Source organism: Xiphophorus hellerii, chromosome 24 (genome assembly GCF_003331165.1).
Source record: "Xiphophorus hellerii strain 12219 chromosome 24, Xiphophorus_hellerii-4.1, whole genome shotgun sequence".
NCBI classification, from domain to species: domain Eukaryota; kingdom Metazoa; phylum Chordata; class Actinopteri; order Cyprinodontiformes; family Poeciliidae; genus Xiphophorus; species Xiphophorus hellerii.
Genome location: NC_045695.1, coordinates 17,592,967 through 17,615,913, shown reverse-complemented (window position 1 = coordinate 17,615,913; position 22,947 = coordinate 17,592,967). Strand labels below are relative to the sequence as shown.

The 22,947-nt window shown below is 44.3% G+C and overlaps 3 protein-coding genes across 14 annotated transcripts; 1 reads left to right on the top strand and 2 right to left on the bottom strand.

The window, feature by feature from the left end:
* Positions 1 to 5,100: 5,100 nt before the first annotated feature.
* Positions 5,101 to 11,538, top strand: ephx2 (epoxide hydrolase 2, cytoplasmic). The gene is made up of 18 exons (XM_032556079.1): positions 5,101 to 5,322; positions 6,056 to 6,134; positions 6,201 to 6,363; positions 6,444 to 6,634; positions 6,709 to 6,831; positions 8,294 to 8,365; positions 8,435 to 8,530; positions 8,604 to 8,682; positions 8,756 to 8,790; positions 8,862 to 8,888; positions 8,954 to 9,039; positions 9,110 to 9,221; positions 9,902 to 9,976; positions 10,048 to 10,090; positions 10,182 to 10,284; positions 10,368 to 10,437; positions 11,108 to 11,188; positions 11,263 to 11,538. The coding sequence occupies exons 1-18, from the start codon at positions 5,219 to 5,221 to the stop codon at positions 11,392 to 11,394; spliced, it is 1,671 nt and encodes a 556-aa protein (XP_032411970.1). The 5' UTR covers positions 5,101 to 5,218; the 3' UTR covers positions 11,395 to 11,538.
* Positions 11,539 to 11,553: 15 nt separating this feature from the next.
* On the bottom strand, positions 11,554 to 13,588 carry plaat1l (phospholipase A and acyltransferase 1-like). The gene is made up of 5 exons (XM_032556092.1): positions 13,164 to 13,588; positions 12,927 to 13,083; positions 12,483 to 12,571; positions 12,249 to 12,413; positions 11,554 to 12,170 (listed from the first exon to the last, which is right to left on the bottom strand). Exons 1-5 carry the CDS (start codon positions 13,170 to 13,172, stop codon positions 12,105 to 12,107), a joined length of 486 nt encoding a protein of 161 aa, XP_032411983.1. The 5' UTR covers positions 13,173 to 13,588; the 3' UTR covers positions 11,554 to 12,104.
* Positions 13,589 to 13,713: 125 nt separating this feature from the next.
* Positions 13,714 to 22,319, bottom strand: LOC116715606 (zinc finger protein 513-like). 12 transcript variants are annotated; one of them, XM_032556085.1, is made up of 8 exons: positions 21,564 to 22,319; positions 21,076 to 21,312; positions 20,411 to 20,590; positions 19,665 to 20,051; positions 18,190 to 18,329; positions 15,354 to 15,756; positions 15,275 to 15,317; positions 13,714 to 14,367 (listed from the first exon to the last, which is right to left on the bottom strand). In XM_032556085.1, exons 2-8 carry the CDS (start codon positions 21,113 to 21,115, stop codon positions 14,070 to 14,072), a joined length of 1,491 nt encoding a protein of 496 aa, XP_032411976.1. In that variant the 5' UTR covers positions 21,116 to 21,312; positions 21,564 to 22,319; the 3' UTR covers positions 13,714 to 14,069. The 12 variants fall into 12 exon arrangements, 11 of the variants coding, with proteins under 11 accessions (XP_032411976.1, XP_032411971.1, XP_032411975.1 ...); XM_032556082.1 differs by having other exon boundaries at positions 13,872 to 13,967; positions 14,046 to 14,367; positions 15,275 to 15,756; XM_032556087.1 differs by adding an exon at positions 14,472 to 14,570 and having other exon boundaries at positions 14,210 to 14,367; positions 15,275 to 15,756.
* Positions 22,320 to 22,947: the final 628 nt, after the last annotated feature.

The following is a 22,947-nucleotide window of genomic DNA, read 5'->3' as shown; positions in this document are numbered from 1 at the left end:
TTAGAGTTTAAAGTAATGTTAAAGTCCATGAAGTGTTGACGCAGAACTAGAATTAATATAAAACTGAGTGCTGAAAATTTCCTATTTCTATCAAACTGGTCATGTTTAGTTTAGTAGTACATTTAATTCCAGCTAACTAGTTTACTGTTACGGGGCCTCTAGGGAACATGGGGAATTTTTTTTCTTTTGCGTTCCCTCGCAAAACTGTGCTGGTCAGTTATGCAGCATAATTTAATAATTAGCATAATAATAATAAGCATAATTTAATACTGTAAGCCTTTCTTACGGTGGGCGCCGTACTTTATGCTTTAATAAAACTTTATGTGAGGTTTTTCCATGAATGTTAGAATCTTTTTGTGAAATATCTGAAGTTTTATATCTTTCTGTAGGATAGAAAGGCACCATAAAAACCTGTAATATAAACAGAAACTTTCCGTAAGTAGGAAAGAAATAAAAATACATCCAAACTATATTTCTGAGTTATTATCGCGGGTAATAAATCATCTGACAGTTTTGATTGTGTCTCTGTTGTTCTAGTCTGAATGGTTTAAAGAGCTGCTTTCAGTTCCATCTTAGCCTTAACAGACATAAACATGCAGGAAAAAATAAATCGATTTTCAATCAGTGTTTTGCACCAAACAGTTAATAATAATAAACAACTCCGCTATCTCCCAGTCTTTGCTGATGGCATCTCAAGGAAGTCACAGGGAGGAATCAAAGTTATTTAACACACAAAAACATTACTTAAAATAGTAGAAAAAGAGAAAAGCATATAATTAAACATTATTTAAATGTAACTTCAAGACTACATGATACAACGAATATTTGATAATTACTAAAAATACAATTTATCCAACATATTGCGAGGGAACGCAAAAGGAAAAAATTTCCCCATGTCCCCTAGGGGGCTCCATATACTGTCAAGTCCTTATGTCCCTGAAGTGTTGCTGCTTTCAATCCAGTTTATGTAGATTTTCTAAAATGGCTATAGTTGTAGCACAGCAGCTAAAACCAGTAAATCCACTTAAAGATTGGAAGAAACAAACTTTGTAAAATCAGAGCTTCAATTTTTCTGCTAATTTCTTATAATTCTGTTGGCTTAAACGTGTAACTTTTTGTTAAGAAGTTTTATTTTTGATTGAGCCAACAGGAAATGTGCATAAATGTCGTTTATTCAGCTTTATGTTGATAGCAGTTACCACAACTGGCCAGCAGGGGGCAAAGAATCATACTCCGTTTGTAGCTCAAGCTAGCTGGTTTGATAAACCAAGTCTGAATCATTAGTTAGTTTAGTTTAAGGAGAAAGCAAACTGTTTAAAATAAGAAACTTTCCTCCAGCTCTGGGTTTTAAAAATGTGACTTCATGTTGAGCAAGAAGCAGGTTTTAGTTTGAGTAAATAACTCATTTATTCTGCTTTATTGTAGTTACAATCAGCAACCACAAGAGGAAGAAAATCTAAAGATCAGCTAGAGTTTATTTCATGGCAGCAAGTTATGTCCAGGTACTGTTACTTTAACTAGGCTAATCCTGTAGGTCACAAGGTCTGATCATGTGGGAAAATCAAGTTGTTTCCTATCATTTTAAGTCGTAGGTCTGTTCAAAATTTATTTGGACTCATTTCTATGAAGTAGTTTTAGGAGAAATCCTGATGGTTTGTTGAAATAAAGGAAAGGTTAGAGCTAAGGACGGCTGTTTGGTCTAGTTGAATCACGCTAGTCCCCAAGCAGACCAGAGGATGTTCACTGGGAGAAAAGGTTTTTCCAGTCCAATCAACATGTGTGATGTAGCGTGTGTGTGTGTGTGTGAGGCTATTCCTCTAGAAGACTGGGCTGCATTTAAGACTCCTGAGCCCCAGAGTCACCTTTCCCATAGTGCTGTTCCTAAAGGCGGAAACCTGGGAAGGCTGATACGTACCGGGCCCCTGGTTTCAAAAACACGCTGTCCGTTAACACCGCAAGGTGGAACCAGCATGCCCAGGAAACTGGAAGTGATTCTCCGTGGATTCTCCTCTTGATCAGGATGTGGAGGGTTGGAAGCGTTTCCTCCCAGGACCTAAAGGAGAAAGGGAGAGGTGGATGAGACACAAGCTCTGGAGAAGCATCACAAGCTGCCAAAGGTGACGATCCATGTTGCCTCTGGGGTCCATCTTGTCCGTGTGGAGAAGGCCTTTTAAACTCCTAACTGACTGCTTGACTTGTTCCTTCACTAAGAACAAATCAGTGTTTTTCCTGGTCTGACTGTTGGAGGACTGGATAAAGGGAACCTATAGCCCAAAAACCAATGATCAGGCCATTCAGTACATAGAAAGGCTAAAGGATGACCTGCCTGTAGGAAGGAACATCAACCTGTTTCACTACCTAAACAACTTCAATGACTGCTCTATAGTAGAAGAGGTCAAATCAAAAAGTCTCTCTGCATATTTCTTATCTGCAGCTCTACAGATCTGCAACTCTAGTTTCATTCTACCGTCAGGAAATGATCTGGATGTGTTCAACTTAAAGAAATAATCTGTTTCAGAGGAGGACCTTGTTAGGCTTCTGCCAGTGATCAAAGCTTCCAAAAAATCAGAATCATTATGAAGAACTGCTTTAACATGCTCCTTTGGGTTTGTAATGCTCAGTTTAAGCGTTTGTAACGTCTTGGAGGGAAACTGTGAAGCTCTGGCCCTGAGAAACAACCACCTGCAGGATTCAGCATCAAGCTGCAGAGTCCACACTGTAAACTCCAAGCTTTCATGTGAGGCACTTGGTTTAAAATGTACAAGACAGTAAAATAAGTCATTGGAGTAATTCTCTGTATGGCCAGGAGATGGCACCCTGATAAATAAATTCCTCTTTGCGGGTTTTGTTTTAATCAGATTCCTGTGATCCCAGATTGGATCCCAACAGAACACAAACATCTCTTCCTATTTTATGACAACAGACTAGCAGCGGCCATCTTTTCCACCCTCCAGAAAGATGCCTGGTTCCAGGCTGGGTGTATCAGGGGTCTGACTGGTTGCTGCTACTGGGAGACGTTAGCATCACACTGACTGGCCAACGTTGGGATCAACATGGTTTCCACCACCGACTGGCAAAATAACCCTAATACTGTCACTTCATTTGACAAGATGAAAAGAGAAACTTTTTGTGACTAAACATCAAATGTTTAAATGGAATGAAAATGAAAATGAACTTGTGTTTTGTGCAATCTCACTGGTTTAAAGAAAGGGTATTATGTTCTGGAGCTCTGAGCCCGGTCCAGAACAACAGAGACGGATCCAGGTTCCTATCTGACCCGGCCGCTGCAGTACTTCTAACAGACATTAGCAAAGAAACACAGTGCAGTGATCATGGCTTAGTGTCTCTAACCTTAACTTCCTGGATCCGGTCAGGCTGCTGGACCGGCTGACGGGGAAATCCTGACAGCAGAACCTCAGCTGGATGGCCACAGGATGGAGAGAACTTGGTTCTTACAGTTTTCAAAAACTGGAGGCAGAAAATAATCATGTTAGGAAAACGTTTGTTTAATCTTCAGGCCCATAATGCAACACGTTGACGGATTGAGACATGAAATGGATTTCAGTCAGAAACGAACACATTCTGTTCATGATGATAAAAGTTCTACATTGACATGACGGTTCATGGCAGTGCAGTTATGAGGCATCACTTCTGAATTCAAACTTGTCTAAGATAAAAACCTGAAATAAAAATGACCTGTATTTAATGAACAGGATGGCTGCATGTTTATGTAGCTCTGAGCCTCGTAGCGTTAGCTACCAAGCTACCTGATCCGTCTCTGTTGGGGAAACATCAATGAGTCCTGAAGGTTCTGGACGTTCTGCTTGGGATCAAAATGGTTTTGTGGCTAACGGAGTTGAGTCACAGTAAAGTTAAGGATTTTCATCAAAGCAGTTTAATGTGTGAGCATTGATAAATAATATGTTAGCTCAAGATGCTACCTAAAATTCAAGTTCTGTTTTTTCTTGCCATCTTGTTTTGTGAAGATTTTTTTTTTTTTGAAGTTTTAAAAACCCACTTGGTTCTGGTTGCAGCTCAGATTGTTCCAGAAATCTGATCTTTGATTTTTTCACCTACGTATTGAAGATATACAGCTTAAGATTTTAGAGAAAACTAAAATGGTGCATATTCATTTTGTGGGTTTTGGTTTCCACCTCAGACCAACAGTGAGGCACGGCGGTGGAGGAATGATGATGGTTAGAGTCAAAGAGCAGCGGCTCCAACCGACAGAACAATGATCCCAAACATGGCAGCAGGTTTTCAACAGAATGTCTGGAACAGAAAAGAATTAGAGCTGCAACGTCCTAGTCAAAGTCCAGCCGACCTCAGCCTGTTTGAAATGTTGTGGTGGAACAAAGGAAACTGCAGAAACAAATATCTGCTGACCTCAGTAAACTCAAAAAAGAGGTGGCAAAAATGTTTCCACAGCAACTTGAGAGGCTGAAAAAGTTTCAGAAAACCTGAGAGTTTCTGCTGGGAGTTTCTGCTGGGTTCGTCAGCAGACGGAGAAAACGTCGGGCTTTGTTTGTACCAAAACCTCCTAAACAGAAAAGAAAACCAAGTTACTCTGGAGCTCCAGTTGTTTTCTGCATCCATAAACTTGTTTTGTGCAGGTAAGATTTTGCCTCATACCAGCCCATCGTAGCTGTCCAGAAACAAACAGCAGGAGCAAAGTGCAGATTTCCAGAACTGTGGGTTGAATTGCAGTCAACAGAACCAGTCCAGTACAAAGCGGTTCTGGACAGAACAAGCTGCCCTTCTGACTTCCTAGAAATAATAACCTACCACACATTTACCACAGGAACAACAATCATTAGAACAATTTAACAAATAAGAATCTGTTGCAGAGTTTTCAAAAGAAAATATATTCAAAATGTTCTAAATATGTTCAGTAAATAAACTGCATCATTTCCTGTTTCAGGGATCTAGGTTTCATTTTTTAGACGTTATTAGACACGTTTGTGTTTCTACCATGGAGATTTTGTTGTTACAAAAAGAAAAGTTACAATAACTCAAACAAAAAAAGGTTTGCAGTGTGAACAAGACTCATGTGAGCCAAGCATGACTGAGCATGACTGAGCGCGCCCAGTGGGCGGAGCAACGGCGTCAGTGAGTCCAGAGGGCAACACTAACTACCCCCACTGATAACTACCCCACTGCTGCAGCTGCACACAAACTGCAGGGTTTCCAGATCAGCAGCCTGCAGCTTCCAGGTCCGATGGCGGCGAAGAAAGCGGTTCTGTTCAACTTCTGGGGCGTTGTCGTTCCGTCAAGACCCGCCGGGGTTTTCCACAAACTGGAGGAGCTGCACAATCTGCCGCGGTGAGACTGCCATCAGCTGACAGCACTGAAAAACAGGAAGCAGAAAAATTCAGTCGGATCCAGTAGAAAATAAAAACATTTATTATTATTGTTATCTATGATTATTGGAGCTACAATGTGACAGCTCTGAAATTAATAACTGATTATTTCCAGAGTCATTTGTGTTGTTTATGCTGCAGGTTTTAGCATTGCACAGGTTGGTCAGACAGCGTTGCACATGGTCAGACCAGGATCAGTGCACATATTAATCAATCAATCAATCATTTATCTATATAAACAGTTTGTCCTCCACTGCAGATCAAAGTTCTTCACCAAACCAAACGTCTAAAAAGTAGAAAGCGAGTCGATCAAACCACAAGATGAATAAAAATCAAACAAAGTCTGGAGTTTTGATTAAAAGTTATTTGAAAGTTCAGTTAGAGATGAAGGTCTGGGGACTCCAGATAATCAATCAATAAATGATTGATCACCTGTAGCTGAGTGTCTGGACAGGAAATGATGCCTGACCTGAAAAACCTGCATCAGTAGAAAAACTGAGTCACTTGGATAAACAAGACAGATCCAGACTTTCAATCAATCAATCAATCAATCAATCAATCATCCCTCTGGTTTTCTGGAGTCACAAAGTTTGGAACATTTTCCAAACGTTTGTTCTTGGTGACTTTGCAGCAGAACTAAATTCTCCTGTTTTGCTCCTTTGTTCCTCCTGGATGGTTTTTGGTTGTTTCCTCAGAGGGTTTCTGTCCAGTGTGGCGTCTCAAAGCGAAGGAGCTTTGATTCAGGCAGAAAGAGGCCAAGTGACTCTGAATCAGGTGGGTCTGCTTGTTAACACCCTGCTGTCACTTTTAACCAGGTCACTAACTAAACGGTGTTTCCAGATGATCCCGACGTTTAAAGCCGAATGCGCGAAACAAGCTGAGGTCAGAGGCGTGGAGCCGCCGTCTGATTGGTGCGTCGGCCGTCTGCTGGAGGAGGTCAGAACGGCCACGATGGACGTTCGGGATATTGTGCTGAAAACGTCTGCGAGTCTGCGTTACCACGGTAACAAAGTGAACACAGCTGCCAGACAACCAGCAGCTTTTCATGCAGTTTGTCAGTTTATTTTAAACTTTGATTTAAAGGAGTGCTGACCGCAGTCCTGGCCAATCACTGGCTAGACGACAGCGCCTCCGGAGACCGCCCGGCTCAGCTCCTCTGTCTCCTGGGTTCCAACTTTGACCTGGTCCTCCAGTCCTGCCGTTCAGGTCACAGAGTGCCAGAGGTCGCCATGTTCAACTCTGCTTTGGACCAGCTGGGGATCCCATCACAGCAGGTGGGCGGTGTCCCTTTAAGAGCCACGCAACAGCTGAGTCCTGACGCAGCAGCTGAACCCGTCCAACCCTTCAGGCTCTGTGGCTGGATGTGGACCAGGAGAGCGTGAAGGCAGCTGAGAAGGCAGGGATGGAGGCCGTCCTGGTGGAGAACCTGGAGGTTGCCCTGAGGAAACTGGCCCACTTCACTGGAGTTCAGGTTCAGTTAATCAGTTAAATAGTTAAACAGTTAAATAGTTAAACAGTTAATCAGTTAATCAGTTAAATAGTTAAACAGTTAATCAGTTAAAATAGTTAAACAGTTAATCAGTTTAAATAGTTAAATCGTTAACCAGTTAACCAATAGCAGCCAGAAGCTCCCTAGTCAACGATGTTTTTCTTTAATCCACAATAATACTGAAAGACTCTAATAATACTAATTAAAATGTTGGGTGAAATTTATGGAACATAATTTCACAATACCGTTCTATGTCATGATTGATCATGATGGATCATAATCAGGATTATGATCCATCATGATTGAAGCAGCAGGATGGTTGTTCACATCATGACTTGTTGAGCTTCTGCTGCAGCTTCAGGTCGTCGTCTCCTCATGTCCACTAGTGGCTGGAGATTCTGCTGAGCCGTTGCATCCCGCTCGTCTTAAAGGTCTTTCCTCAGGCCAAGAAGGTTCTGGGGTCCAGACCCTTCTTGGCCTGAGCAACAGCTCTCACCGTGTGGAGTTCGGATTCTCTACATGGCGACTGGGTCAAAGGTTTTCGGAGGACACAGGGACGGCCACGCCGTTAGAGGTTCTGTTCTCTCAGCAGCCGTTTCCTGATGATGCAACATGGATATGAAACCAGTTGATCATTCAGGGCTCAATGACTGGATGCATAGAGTTGTTGAGGTATGATGGGTCCACAGGGCCATTCCAAAGTGGACTCAGGCCTGTATGAACTAGACATGGCTGTAAACGCCAACAGAGGCTCATCTGAGGCATAGCGCTCCAGCTAACTCTAACCTCGCTGGTGGCCATCATTTCTGCTCAACGTCAATCGACCTCCATCAGAACCGCACTGAGACCAACTGGACTCTGACCCAGTGTGAATGCTCCCTGACCCGCCAACACCAGGACAGACTGAGTTTGAAGCGGTCTGAGTGGAGAGTCTCTCCTCCCTTAAATGTGGCTGCAGGTGTTTTCATCACCTGGTTCCACAGGAAGGTCAGGCAGCAGTGGGGGGCGTGGCCTAAGGAAATCCACTCATGCATCTTTCTTCCTGTCTCTGTGTTGCAACCTGCACATTGTTCTTGGGTTGGAAAGACAAGAGATGTGAATTTTTATCTCACCTGACCATCAAACGTTTTCCCAGAAGTCGTCTGGATGCTGGAGATGTAAGATGGACCCTCCAGGGAACAGTTCAAGTCTTGTTCTAGATACCGACACAGTGGTAACACGTCTGAACGATATGCATTGTTTAGAAATGAGTCAAGTGTAAGAAAATTCAAACTCACTGAATTTGTACAACTGTTCACATAAACCATTCAACTAAATTCACTGACATTTCTGGCTGCAATGAGACGATGGGAAACGTCCAACATTATCTGTGACAGTTTTCATATTACACTGACCTTTGACAGGAAGGACCCGAGTCTTTGTGACGTCAGCTGGTTTGTTGCAGGCGGTGGGAGCAGAGAGTCGTCCCATCACCTGCTGCCCTGACCAGGTGTCTCATGGATACGTCACCCTCAGAGTAACGACCGTCCTCTGCCAGCCAGCCATCCTGCCCAGAGAGACAGAATAATTAGTGCTGTGATTTCAGCCTGGTGTTCGGACCCACTACGTGGAGATGGGCTCTGGGCCGCCGGTTCTGCTGTGCCACGGCTTCCCAGAGAGCTGGTACTCCTGGCGGTACCAGGTGAGCCTGCCGGTGCGGCGGCGGCGGCGGTGGTGACGTGTCGCCGTTTTCACACCTGCTTCCTCTCTGGCAGATTCCGGCTCTGGCTGCCGCCGGGTTCAGGGTTCTGGCTCTGGACATGAAGGGATACGGCGAATCCACAGCACCCCCTGGTGGGCACACACACAAATACAACCCTGAAACTCAGTGTTTATAGTTTGATGATTGGGAAATGTTCCCTTGCAGACATAGAGGAATATTCCCAGGAGAAGCTTTGCCAGGTCTGAACTCAGCAACATGTTCAAATGTGACAGAATTCAATCTGGAGACTTTTACACATTTCTGTCTGCAGGATCTGATCTCCTTCATGGACAAAATGGTAAGAAATAAATGAGCCAAAGGAAAGTGTTCATCACAGGTGACTTGTCCTTCTGGTCCTCCAAGTCCATTCCACAGGTCACCCTGGTGGGTCACGACTGGGGCGGCGCCCTGGTTTGGACTATGGCCCGGTATTTTCCAGAGAGAATCAGGTAAAATGTCAGAGTTACTGACGTTTAGCCATATTTGGAAGTTCAAGTGAAATATGTCGTTTTTGTGAAGGGCCGTAGCGTCTCTGAACACTCCCCTGTTCCCACCGGACCCGTCCAAACCGGCTTCAGAGAAACTGAAGGCTCTGCCCGCTTTTGACTACCAGATTTACTTCCAAAAACCAGTAAGTCTCTGCTTCACTGGGAGAACCAGAACTGGATCTAGACCAGTTCTTCCCAACAACATTTCAGCTTTCAACGCACAAAACAATAAATATCTGCAATTGTGACTTTAACGAGTTGAGTTATAGTCTGGTGGAGGAAGACCCGTTTCTTATCCGATAAACGGCTGAAGATTGAAAGAACTTTAGTGTCAGAACCAAAAGACTTTTTACCAATTCATTGATTTCCTACATCTGTGTTGAGCTGGAAGTGAATGAATTGGAGTGGCTGGATTTACTAGTATTGAAATAAATAGTTTAGGACCCAGATTGTGTAGTTTGATATGAACTACGCTGTCATTTTAATATAAATTAAACTGAATTAAACTAATGAAAACATGATGCTGAGCATCAACAGGCATTTAAATGTTTCCATCAGGACTATTTTAATCTGCTCTAAATGATTTCAACCTATTTTACGTTCAGCTGATATTGGCTTTGGGACATTTTTCCTCCCTGAACGACTTTGTTCTGTTTCCTTTGGCTGTGTGACAGTAAAGTAGATCCCAGTTGTTGTTCAGTTTGATGGTTTCTTCTCAGTTGAACAGAAGAAAGTTCTGGAAGGTTTTAGAAAACCGACTTTAGAAGAACTTGAAGCTCCACCTGCAGTCAGGACGAAAGCTTTCAGACGGTTTTTGTTCCAGGGCGTAGCCGAGGCCGAGCTGGAGAACGACTTGGAGAGAACGTTCAACATTTTCTTCTCCAGCGGCCGTGAAGCCGTGAGTAGAACCAGACCGGCAGAGTCGGGTCAGGACAGAACCATCAGCTCTGATCACACGTGTTTCCTCAGGCAGGTCGACCGACTCTCAGAACGTCGGGGGTCTGCGCTCGAGGTGAGGACGTCTGCCAGTTTAAGGGTCAGGTTAAAGGTCAACGATGGGTTCCTGTTGGGTCCGTGCTGATTGGTCGGGTCCGTTTCCCCAGGCGGGCTGTTTGTGGGTCTGCCACAGCAGATTCCTCGCAGCTCCATGCTAACGGAGGCCGACCTGCGCTACTACGTCGGTCGGTTCAGAGGGAGCGGCTTCAGGTGAGGCTCAGTCAAAGTCCAGAGATTTTAGGATGAACTGGATCCACTGAAGCCTGAAGTTTCTCCTCCATGTTGGGTAACAGGGGACCGCTGAACTGGTACCGGAACAACCAGGCCAACTGGAAGTGGATGTGTTCACAGCCCACTGGGAAGGTTGGTGACCGACTGGAGCAGCTGGAGTCTCTGCTGCTTCACACCGATGACCTCCAGGCTGACAGAAAGCTTGGACACACACACTGCAGCGCTTCTACGCTGAAGAGGAAGTAAAGAGTGTGATAAATGATCCCAAACAATTCACATGCAAAGCATTCATTTACATCCCATAGACTCAGTTTATCCTAAAACACAGCAGACACTTCCAGAGTCCTACAGAGTTCTGAAGATGTTCCGGTTCAGAGGTCCAGAGGGGAAACTTGAGCATTTTTCATCTCCTGACATTAAATCAATAACTTTTTTTGATCCAAACCTTCCTGAGCTTCAAAATAAAGTCAGTTTATAGTCCGAGTCATTAAGTTTACAATAACTTATGTTCATTTGGTCATTTATTGACCTTAAAACCATCAGATTCGACGTCCTGATGGAACCTGAACGAAACATGAAGATTTTCAGCTTTTTTACCTTTTCCAATGAATCACACTTCAGTTTCTCCACCAGAAGTTTTCCTGCTTCCTCTCACCTGGAGTCTCATCAGGTGGATGAGCTGCAGGTGTGCTGGAGCCGGGAACCATCTAAAACCGGGACCGGACCGGAACCGGAACCGGACTCCTCCCGGTCTGAGGGGTTTTGGTTCCTGCTGTTCCTGACGCCGCCATGTTGTTTCCAGGTCGCCGTGCCGGCGCTGATGGTGACGGCGGGGAAAGATCCCGTCCTGCTGCCGGCGATGTCTGACGGCATGGAGGATCTGGTAAGCGGCGCGTCCGGAAAGCGGCGGCGAGGAGCCGGCGGGTCAGGAGGTCACAGGTCCGTGTTTCCCTGCAGGTCCCCAACCTGAGCAGAGGACACATCGAGGACAGCGGACACTGGACCCAGATGGACAAACCGGCCGAGACCAACAACATCCTGATATCGTGGCTGAGAGAGATGCACGGGCCGCCGGCGCCCAAACTGTGACGCAGGAACAGGAGGAAAGTTACGTGTCAGGTTTTCCTCATGAAAACCAGAGAAATGTTTGGAAGGAAGGAAACAAGTTGAAAGAAAAACAGGAAGGAGAAAAAGAAGCAAAGAGAATAAAACTAAAGAGTTCAAAATAAAACACCAAAGTCTTTATGATTCAATTTGACTTTTAATCAAATATTATTTTACATCTGCTCAGAATGTAAACAGGAAGCTTTATGCTGATCAACACTTATTAATATTCTGTCATTAATTATTCATGGTGTTTAGATTTCAGCTTCAACATGGAGAATTTGAGATTTTAATGTGTCAGTTTAAAGAAACATTATCAAGACCTTACAAATCATTTTAAAAAGAAGAAAATGCATGTTTACAGATAGAAAAATGTTTTAAAAATGTAAAACAAAACCTTTAAAGAAAATCTGGATATGCTACAGTCCAGAAAAATTCAAAGAAACTTTTGAAAAATCCTGGAAATTAAAAAATCTGACATCATGATTTTAATCTGGAAGACAAAAATTACTTTCTCTGCAACAATGTGATTAATATTCAATTTTTTAAAATTCAGTCGGAGAACGGACCACGAGTGGACAGAAGAGGAGAGGAGCAGTATTTGTAAAGCGTGTGAAAGTTTAGTGGAAGGACGAGGTTGGAAGTGAGGGTTCAGGCAGACATGAGGAGACGGCTCCCTCTAGTGGCAGAACGGCTCACAGCTTCTTCTCCTCAAACAGCTTCTTCCAGGACGGCATGATGTGTTTGTAGACAACTTCAATCTACCAGAGACACAGAGACGTTATGCCCCGCCCACCGAGGCCCCGCCCAGTTATTTAAGCCCCACCCCTTCCGCTTACCTGCTGGGACTTTTTGACTCCGTATCTGAATAGTGTGGCCTGGTGCTCGCTGTTGTGGAACAGGATATCAAAGGTCACATCTCGGCCCAGCATGTCCTCGATGGCGGGCTTCACCACCGAGTGGAAGTCTCTGGGGGAGTGCGACTCGTCCAGCATGTTGCTGACCTGCAGGCCCAAACGGGGTCAGTCTGGGGCCGCGGACGGCCCGGCGCCGCGGCCCCAGCTCTGCTTTACCTTGTATTGACTCCCCAGCAGCTCCAGAGGATCCAGCTTGACCTCTGACCTCAGGGCGCGGCCGAACAGCGGGATCTTTGTGTCGGCGTCTGGCGAATGTTGGCAAATGAAAGCAGAGTAAATCAGAAACAGAGAAATCCAACATGGATTCATTCAGACCGGAACCTGTTTTAGGCTTTGACTAGGCCGTTCTAACCCATAGAGGGTCACTGTCTCTGCTGCCCAATAAAATCTTCCTCAAACTGATTTTAGTGAGAAGAGGACGGCAGAAATCATCTAATAAACTTCTGGTTTCTGCAGCTTCAGGAGGAAAACCTCGTCTTCCTCTGATCCTGAAACGTTGATGGAAACATTTTCAGCTTCCTTCAATCAGCAGGAAACAAACAGGAAATGTTTCAGATTCAAACATTTTCTACAGAAATCATGGATCTGAAAGCAGCTGACCTCTGCAGGTCAGGTGAGCCACATAGGGAACGCCGTCCCGTTCCCCGAAGTAGATCCCAAAATGAGAGAAGTATTTGTTCCTGGGATATTCCACGATGTCTCCGGGGAAAAGCTTCGGCCGCGAGTTAATCTGGAGAAATCGAGGAAGCCAAAAGTTCTACAGCGGCTCTGCTGGTACCAAAGAACCTGGAAACGGGCGGCATCACAGTAAAGCAGCAGAGGTCAGAGGTCACTCACCTTGCCCATGACTGCGCTGCTCTGCGGCTCGTCCTGCTGTGATTCTGCAGCTCGGAGTCAAACAGAACCTTCCTGCTGCTTTGCATGCGGCGCAGCCATGTGGTGATGATGTCACGGCCCACTGAGCACGCTCACTTCACAGCTGCAGCCGAGCCGAGCCGAGCCGAGCCGGGCCGGTCGGTCGGTCGGCCCGGCTCGGCCTCAGCAGAACCTCGGGGAAGGACCTCCGGCCTCCTGCCGGTCCCGGGTCAGCCAGGCCCGGAGTCATCTCTGCTCCAGGAGGAACCAACATGGCCGCCTCCCAGGACGGGCGGGTTTGGGCGGGCCGCCAGGTGTTTCCTCAGCAGAAACAGGAAGTTGAGGTTATTTTCTTAGAGAAACAGAAACAACAAACCACTGAAGCTGGAAAACTCACTTTATCGTTTTAGTTTGTTTTGCATTCAATTCTTCTTCTTGTCACTGAAACACAACATGGAGGCCTGTCTCCATGGAAACCAGCCTCAACACACAAAGGTTAATCACTAGGAAATCAAAAGTCAATCAAAAAGGATTTTAAAATAATTTGGTTTTAATGACTTTCAAATTGATCCAAATCAAAAAAGTCGCAGATCTAAAAAGTGTTAATAAAAAATCATTTCTTCCTCCAGGTGTCATGATGGATTTACTATTTTCAGACCCACATGCAGAACACAATTCAGGAGAAGTATATACGGTAACAATTGGTTTATTGTAACACGGCAAGCGAAGGTAGTGGGAGCTCTGGTCTGGTCCAGGAGGAAACGGGTTCACGGAGCGATCGGCTCTCTAAAGAGGCAGAGCAGAATGGTGAGTTCAGGGTTGTCGGAAACGGGAAAGTCACAGAACAAAGTAAACGGAGCTTACTTGTGGTTCGAGGTCTAGGAGAGTTTACTGGAAGGTTCGGAGTCTTAGTCTCTTAAGTGGTCCAGGTGGTCCGGTGCTTGACGGCTGGTGTCCAGGAGGAAAACAGAGGATTGGGTCGGAGGGCGGACAGGTAGGCTCGGACTCGGCGCGGACAAAGGAGCGGTGCAACTGCCAGTTGTGGAATCCGGGGGGGAACTTGTAGTCAGACGGAGGAGGTGAGTCTGGGAACTCGGGCAACCAGTGGGTAGGACCCCCGGCGTCACGAGGGGAAACTCGATCAGAGAAACAGACAGGATCTGTAAGGGCTTCTCCGGGGAAAAACCTGAAGGCAAAAACAACAGGAAAAGTCACTGGGGGATTCAGATCAACGAGGATTCAGATCAACGAGGAAGGATCAGAGGCTAGCTCTAGGAGGCTCAGCGGTACCGTTACTGGCCAACACTCGGGCGCTGAAGGACTGGCAGAAGCCTCCTTTAGTACACGCCGCTGATGAGTTGATCAGGTTCAGGTGTGCTTGATGACGGTCTACACACACACTCCAGTCAGGTGAGTATGGCGCCATCTGTCGTAAAAGGTGAGTGTATGCACAGAAAAACCCAGAAAGAAGAACCAAAGGACCCCGAACCACAACACCAGGAGTTTCTCCTCAAACCTCATTAATTTGCTTCTTCAATAAATAAATCATAAACTTAACCGTTTGAATGAATGTTTATGTGAACAGATCAAAATGATCAAAATGGTTTTTAACTTTTATTCCAGAATTTAGACAGAACCAAGCAGCTGCTAACATTTTCAAGCTCAAACTGAATAAAACTGAAATTTGTAAAGTTGATTTATTAATGAGCTGAAAGTGGCTCCAAACATTTTTCACTGTCGACGATTAAAGTTTCACTATTTGGCAGGAAATGACCTCAGCAGACAGGAAGTCAGGCGGCGCAGTAAGAAAATACATCAGCGAATTAAAGCAGAAAATTAGAAATCATCTTCAGAAAATCAACATTTAGAGGAAGTTCAGTGTAGAAACATGAATGCTGTTTTCAAGCAGTCAGTGCAGCAGCACACCTGAGTTTCCCTCTGACCTGAGTCCATTTGAATCAGTGCAGTACAGAGTGCAGCTTTTAAAATCAGGGTAAGACAGCGTTTGTATTGTTGGGAGGCAGGAAGTTGGGGAGCGGCTTCCTGTCTGGTCCAGGCACTGCGGTGTTTGCGGAGAAGCGGCTCTGACTTACAGCAGCTGGCCGTCTGAGGTGACATGGTGACCCGCGGGGGCGTCCGGGGCCCCGGGCCCCCGGACGCCCCCGGCAGCGTGCTTCCTCTGGTGGCGCTTGTAGTTGTCCCAGTGGGCGGTGGCGTAGCCGCAGCGGGCGCAGGCGTGCGGCTTGCGGCCCGTGTGGCGCAGCATGTGGCGCTTCAGGTTCATGCTCTGGTTGCAGCGATGGCCGCAGACGGCGCAGCGGAACGGCTTGGCGCCCGAGTGGATGCGCTGGTGGCGCCGCAGGTTGGCCAGGTTGCCGCAGGCGTAGCTGCAGGACGCGCAGCGGAACGGCTTCTCGCCCGTGTGAACCCGCAGGTGGCGCCGCAGGTTGTCCAGGTGGGAGGAGGCGTAGGCGCAGTGCGGGCAGCCGTGGGGTTTCTCCGGGGCGGGGCGACGGGGCGGCAAGGGGCGCCGGGGGGCCGCCCTGGGCCGCCGCCGGGCCCCAGCAGGGAGAACCTGGAACCAGAAGCACCAGGTCAAAGGTCAATCTGGTACAACAGAATACTGGAAGACACAAAAATAATGAGAGAGAAAAATATCAGCCGGCCAGGAGAACAAGAGACACCGGAGTCTGATCAGATATTCTGATGTCATCAATTAAATTATAATGTAATAAACTAAACTGTTATAAACTAAATGATGTTATAAACTAAACTGTTATAAACTAAATGATGTTATAAACTAAACTGTTATAAACTAAATGATGTTATAAACTAAACTGTTATAAACTAAATGATGTTATAAACTAAACTGTTATAAACTAAATGATGTTATAAACTAAACTGTTATAAACTAAATGATGTTATAAACTAAATGACGTTATAAACTAAATGATGTTATAAACTAAACTGTTATAAACTAAATGACGTTATAAACTAAACTGTTATAAACTAAATGACGTTATAAACTAAATGATGTTATAAACTAAATGATGTTATAAACTAAATGACGTTATAAACTAAACTGTTATAAACTAAATGACGTTATAAACTAAACTGTTATAAACTAAATGATGTTATAAACTAAACTGTTATAAACTAAATGATGTTATAAACTAAATGACGTTATAAACTAAACTGTTATAAACTAAATGACGTTATAAACTAAATGATGTTATAAACTAAATGACGTTATAAACTAAATGACGTTATAAACTAAACTGTTATAAACTAAATGACGTTATAAACTAAACTGTTATAAACTAAATGATGTTATAAACTAAACTGTTATAAACTAAATGATGTTATAAACTAAACTGTTATAAACTAAATGATGTTATAAACTAAATGATGTTATAAACTAAACTATTATAAACTAAATGATGTTATAAACTAAACTGTTATAAACTAAATGATGTTATAAACTAAACTGTTATAAACTAAATGATGTTATAAACTAAACTGTTATAAACTAAATGATGTTATAAACTAAATGACGTTATAAACTAAACTGTTATAAACTAAATGACGTTATAAACTAAACTGTTATAAACTAAATGATGTTATAAACTAAACTGTTATAAACTAAATGATGTTATAAACTAAACTATTATAAACTAAATGATGTTATAAACTAAACTGTTATAAACTAAATGATGTTATAAACTAAACTGTTATAAACTAAATGATGTTATAAACTAAACTGTTATAAACTAAATGATGTTATAAACTAAATGACGTTATAAACTAAACTGTTATAAACTAAATGACGTTATAAACTAAACTGTTATAAACTAAATGACGTTATAAACTAAATGATGTTATAAACTAAATGATGTTATAAACTAAATGACGTTATAAACTAAACTGTTATAAACTAAATGACGTTATAAACTAAATGATGTTATAAACTAAATGATGTTATAAACTAAACTGTTATAAACTAAATGATGTTATAAACTAAACTGTTATAAACTAAATGATGTTATAAACTAAATGATGTTATAAACTAAACTGTTATAAACTAAATGATGTTATAAACTAAACTGTTATAAACTAAATTATGTTATAAACTAAATGATGTTATAAACTAAATAACATTATAAACTAAATGACGTTATAAACTAAACTGTTATAAACTAAATGATGTTATAAACTAAATAACATTATAAACTAAATGATGTTATAAACTAAACTGTTATAAACTAAATAACGTTATAAACTAAATGATGTTATAAACTAAACTGTTATAAACTAAATGATGTTATAAACTAAATAACATTATAAACTAAATGATGTTATAAACTAAATGATGTTATAAACTAAATAACATTATAAACTAAATGATGTTATAAACTTAACTGTTATAAACTAAATAACGTTATAAACTAAATGATGTTATAAACTAAACTGTTATAAACTAAATAACGTTATAAACTAAATGATGTTATAAACTAAACTGTTATAAACTAAATGATGTTATAAACTAAATGATGTTATAAACTAAACTGTTATAAACTAAATGACGTTATAAACTAAACTGTTATAAACTAAATGATGTTATAAACTAAACTGTTATAAACTAAATGATGTTATAAACTAAATGATGTTATAAACTAAATGATAATGTTATGACAGACATTAGATATAGAAATTCATCTGATAATCAGCGATGGAAATCGTCTGAAAGGTTTTAATTTCTGGTCTCTGAAAAGTTTTCTCCAGAACGAAGAGAACCGAAGTGGAAGTGACGGACACGTTTCGCTCCCGACGTTTCCAGTTTTGAAACTAGAACTGAATTAGAACTTATTGCAGGTTCTTAATTTACTGTCCTGCAGCCAAAAAACCACAGAAGAAGAAACTCAGAAAACGTTACATGATGCAAAGCGTTCAGCTGCTTGCTGTTGCCATGGAAACCCCCCAGTGAGAAGGGTTAGTAGCAGGAACTCACCTGTCCAGGTTGGGCCTCTGGCCCCCCCTCCAGGGTCAGGGTGCACAGCGGGACGGGGGCGGAGCCAGAGACAGAGCTAGCACCAGCGCCCCCTGCTGGCTGCAGGTAGGAGCGGTCCTCCGACGCCCCCAGTGGCAGCTCTGATGACGGCAGAGAGGAAAACCGTCTGAGGGTTTCTACTAGACTAGCTGGGGACCAAAGCCTCAGATCTTTCAGGGGCCCACATACAGACCCACATCACATCTATCACAGTTTGTCACAGGAATTCATGCTAAAATAGAAAATAAACAGATGTCTGCAGTTTGTCATGCTAATGCATCATTGAGAGTTTATTACAAATTGTCAGTAAAATGGTGAGAAGCTAAAGTGATGCTAGCTGGTATTTTTACTGCTCAGCCAACTTCCTGATCGATACGAGGAGTGATCAATATGAGATTCAAATCAGAGAGATAAAGGCCATTAGAAATAACATTTATTAATGGAGGGTTAGGGCTAGCTTAAATTAGCTCCATAAAAACCAGGGAAAACAAAGAAACGCTGGAGGAGCTGAAGGGAGACGAGACCTTTCCATCTTTTCATCTTCACTGAATCAGATAGGAAGATTTTATCAACGCATTCTGGAGCAACCGGCCCTTTAAGAGCATCTGTGATACAGATACAGCTCAGTGTGAACAGCCTGACCCCGCTGACAAGGGGGGTCCCTGCTGACCCCTACTGACCCCCACTGACTCCCACTGAGTCCTACTGACCCCCACTGACTCCCACTGAGTCCTACTGACCCCCACTGACTCCTACTGACCCCACTGACTCCCCCTGAGTCCCACTGAGTCCCACTGACTCCTACTGACCCCCACTGACTCCTACTGACCCCCACTGACTCCTACTGACCCCACTGACTCCCCCTGAGTCCCACTGACTCCTACTGACTCCTACTGACCCCCACTGACTCCTACTGACCCCACTGACTCCCCCTGAGTCCCACTGAGTCCCACTGACTCCTACTGACCCCCACTGACTCCTACTGACCCCCACTGACTCCTACTGACCCCACTGACTCCCCCTGAGTCCCACTGACTCCTACTGACCCCCACTGACTCCTACTGACCCCTACTGACCCCACTGACTCCTCCTGACTCCTACTGACCCCCACTGACTCCTACTGACCCCCGCTGACTCCTACTGAGTCCTACTGACCCCCACTGACTCCTACTGACCCCCACTGACTCCTACTGACCCCTACTGACCCCCACTGACTCCTACTGACCCCCGCTGACTCCTACTGACCCCCATCAGCTGATGCAGCTGTGAGGCGTTTCCCTCCATCAGTTCAGCTTCATTGCTGGCTCCGCCCACAAACTCTCTCACTTCCTCTTCCTCTGATCGCCCAGCATGAAGCAGCTCTGATCCTGAGCGCCTGGCAGCAGGTCACCCTATTGCATGATGGGAGATGTAGGCCTGGAAGTCTTAGGCTGTACCTTCTCCGCCCTTCGTCCTCCTCTTGGGTTTCCTCTGCTCCGCCTGCGCATGCATGCGCTGGTGCCTCCGCAGGTTGCCCAAGGAGCTGCAGGCGTAGCTGCACTGGGCGCAGCCGTAGGGTTTCTCCCCTGTGTGGGTGCGCAGGTGGCGCTGCAGGTTGACGAGCTGCGCCGAGGCGTAAGGGCAGACGGGGCAGCGGTGCGGCTTGCGGCCGTCGTGGACGGTCATGTGACGCTTCAAGTGGTTGGAGTAACGCGAGGTGAAGGCGCACAGCGAGCAGGAGAACAGCCTGCAGGGGGCGCCGCTCCCCCTGACGGCTCGGGGGGCGGAGCTCCGCTGCTCACAGGTGAGACAGTAAAGCTCCGCCCCCAGAGCCAGACCCACACCTGGAGGAAGACGGCAGAGCGAGTCAGACGAAAAATAAACTTTGTCAAAATTTAAACTTAACTCGAGTAAAATAAAGAAAAACAAAATTAAACTAGATTGTAGTCAAACATTAAAACTACTAAAACACAAGATAAAAAAATTTAAATTTAATCATTTAAAATAAATTCATAAATGAAAATAAAGAACTATGCATAAATTAAAGAAATATACAATATAAAATATTTAAAAAGTATAACCAAAAAAGTCAAATAAGAGCAAAATATATAAAAAAGAACAAAATATGAAATAAACAAACAATTAAACGTGAAAATAAATAAAAATGAAGAGAAAGTCCAAACCAATAAAGTGATTCTGTTACCCAGGCTCAGTCCGCAGGCCTTGCAGCACAGCAGGGTCGGCACGGCGGAGGCTGCTGGTGCTGCGGGCTCCAGAGAGGAGCTCCTGTCGCCATGGAAACCTCCCACCGTCCAACCAGCCCCTCCGTCTCCGCTCAACAGGAAGTCGCTCTCCAGAACAGAGCCGCTCGGGTCGGACCCGACTGCAGACAGGACCCAGAGGTCAGAGGTCAGATTGAGTTCTGGAGTTAGAGAGACCTGTGCTGCTGCTGCTGCTCGGATCAGCTGAGGGGAACCGGGTCCAGCGGAACCACAGTAAACGGGTCTGGATGTTTACTGGTCGATACACTGGAACGCTGATATTCAGAGCTGCCACTGGTCTAACTGGTGTGACTGGTGAGCAGGAAGGATGGGGGGGCAGACGGAGGACAGGAAGTGGAGGCAGGAAGCAGAGAGGAGGATGAGATAAGGCGTCCTGAGGAAGAGCAGCAGTCTTCCTCAGTGGCAGATATGGAGGTGGGGGTTCGAGCCTCCAGCCCAGTCAGACCAGTTCAACCAGTCAGACCAGCCCTTATCCCAGCTGAAGCCTCCGGTCTGGAGCAACAGCGGTCCGGTCCGGTCCGGTCCGGGCAGACACTTCCTCATTGCGCGGATGGATTTCCGCGAGCGGAGCCGCAGGTAGACTCACCTTTGAGCGGCTGCGGGTGGGACTGCTTCCTCCGCGGCATGCTGGAGCCTCTCCGCCCGGGTCCCGCTCCGGTCCGTCCGCCTGCCAGCCGGGCAGCCAGCTAACTGCATGTCATCATCACCCTCCTCATCATCAGCTCCTTCCTCTTCCTCTTCCTCCAACGGACAGCGGCGGCGGAGTCATGGCCGACTACCGCCTGGAGCGGAGCCGCAGAAAAGCGCCTAACTTAGAGCAAAACTGGAATAAAAGCAGCTCAGAATGAACTACACTGACGACCAGCAGCAGTTTCACTAATGACTACAAAAAAACACTTTAACAACTTTAACTTTCTCTCACTCTGGCTGTCTCTCCCACTGATTCCCAGCAAGTAGACGGAGCCATTCGGCATTGGAAACAGTTAATTTCTCCTTTAAGAACACGCTTCCATTTAAAATTGACGCCGAAACTAGAACTTTACCCTCAAGGTTCCGGTTCGCTAACAAACTGACCTGAGGTTCGGTCCAGGAGCAGCGAGGAGCAGGAAAATCACCACGAAACTTTAAATCCGCTGTTCGCTGCTGTCAAACAAACTCTGCTGACACCGGCGTCTGCGACCCACGTGACCTCACTCAGCAGCAGGGCATTGTGGGAAATGTAGTTCCCAAAGAGCCTGCTGTTGAATTCGTTCCCCAGTTTAGCATCCAATATGGCCGCCGTGCTAAAATCCCTGTTTCACAGAAACATTTGACAGATTTAAACACCAACAGAAAGTTTCTCGTATAAAACTAGTTAGAATGAGAAACTTTCTCTCTAAACAAGAACGTTTTTCAAATGATAAAATGTAAAACAAATTTTTTAACTTCTTGTTATAACCTGACTTTACTTACTAGCTTTGGCGGCTACATGCTGCGTTTAATCTGTTCTGAAAGTGAAAGCTCTGTTAATAACAGTTATGATCATCTATTTCTTTCTGTTTAAAAGCTAAGAACATGCTAATGAGTAGAGACTTTACAGATGTAAGTGTGGAAAAGCTTCAGTTCAACAACCCAAGCAGTGAGAAACGGTTATCGCCTGCAGCCATATTGGATGCTGAACCCTTCGGTGAGCTCCAGAAGCTTTTCTATTCACAATAATATAATTACACACTTTGCTTTCTCATAAATATTACAATGATAGTTTTCTAAACATACTTATCCAGGTTAATTTATACATTTCAGCAACTATTCAAAACTGTTTAACAGATTAAACTCACAAAATAAAATAAAGAACACATGAGTAAAACTATCCTCACATTTAATTTAATTAAATTTCCCTAATGTAAAAATACATATTAAATACTGAGATCATCACAAACAACAAAGGTCTGAGAAACAATTTGGAAAAACTTTATTACAGTTAATTAAACATTATTCAGATGTTGAAGCCATTTTATTTCCTTAAAATAATTGTTATGTTGAACATGTTCTATATTTACCTGAAGACGTTAATCAGAAAAGACTAGATTAACTGTTTCACTCTGTCCTGCACTTTCATTCACTCGCTAACAAATATTAGTTCTTTTCTCTATTAAACATTTGAAGTTTCCCATCAACTTTTAGATGCTGGAAATGAAAACATCAGGTTTCAGTTTTCTGAATTTCCAGGAGAAAAACGGCAGTAAGGATGAGATCTGTGCAGGGCAGAGGGGTCCGGTCCGGTCCGGTCCAAGTCTGAAAACGCCTAACATTCTGTGGATCTGCAGCGGAGCGCCTCCAGGCTCCGTCCTCGGTCCTCCAGCCCTTCATCACAAGTCAAACATGGCCTCGAACTCGTCGATCCTCTGCCGCGTGTTTCCTTTGCGGATCTTCTTGTAAGACACGGTTTTGTACTTGGACTGGCTGCTGCTTTTCTTCT

Coding starts and splice junctions, on each gene's coding strand:
- plaat1l (XM_032556092.1), bottom strand. Junction 12,572..12,926: donor GGCTCACCTGACCTGCAGAG/GTCAGCTGCTTT, acceptor AACATTCGCCAG/ACGCCGACACAAAGATCCCG. Junction 12,171..12,248: donor GAGTCAAAAAGTCCCAGCAG/GTAAGCGGAAGG, acceptor TGTCTCTGGTAG/ATTGAAGTTGTCTACAAACA.
- LOC116715606 (XM_032556080.1), bottom strand. CDS start 21,115: ATGCCGCGGAGGAAGCAGTCCCACCCGCAGCCGCTCAAAG. Junction 18,330..19,664: donor GAGGACGAAGGGCGGAGAAG/GTACAGCCTAAG, acceptor TGCCGTCATCAG/AGCTGCCACTGGGGGCGTCG. Junction 15,757..18,189: donor CAGAGGCCCAACCTGGACAG/GTGAGTTCCTGC, acceptor TTCTGGTTCCAG/GTTCTCCCTGCTGGGGCCCG.
- ephx2 (XM_032556079.1), top strand. CDS start 5,219: ATGGCGGCGAAGAAAGCGGTTCTGTTCAACTTCTGGGGCGTTGTCGTT. Junction 8,531..8,603: donor GGTACTCCTGGCGGTACCAG/GTGAGCCTGCCG, acceptor CCTCTCTGGCAG/ATTCCGGCTCTGGCTGCCGC. Junction 8,889..8,953: donor TCTCCTTCATGGACAAAATG/GTAAGAAATAAA, acceptor TGGTCCTCCAAG/TCCATTCCACAGGTCACCCT.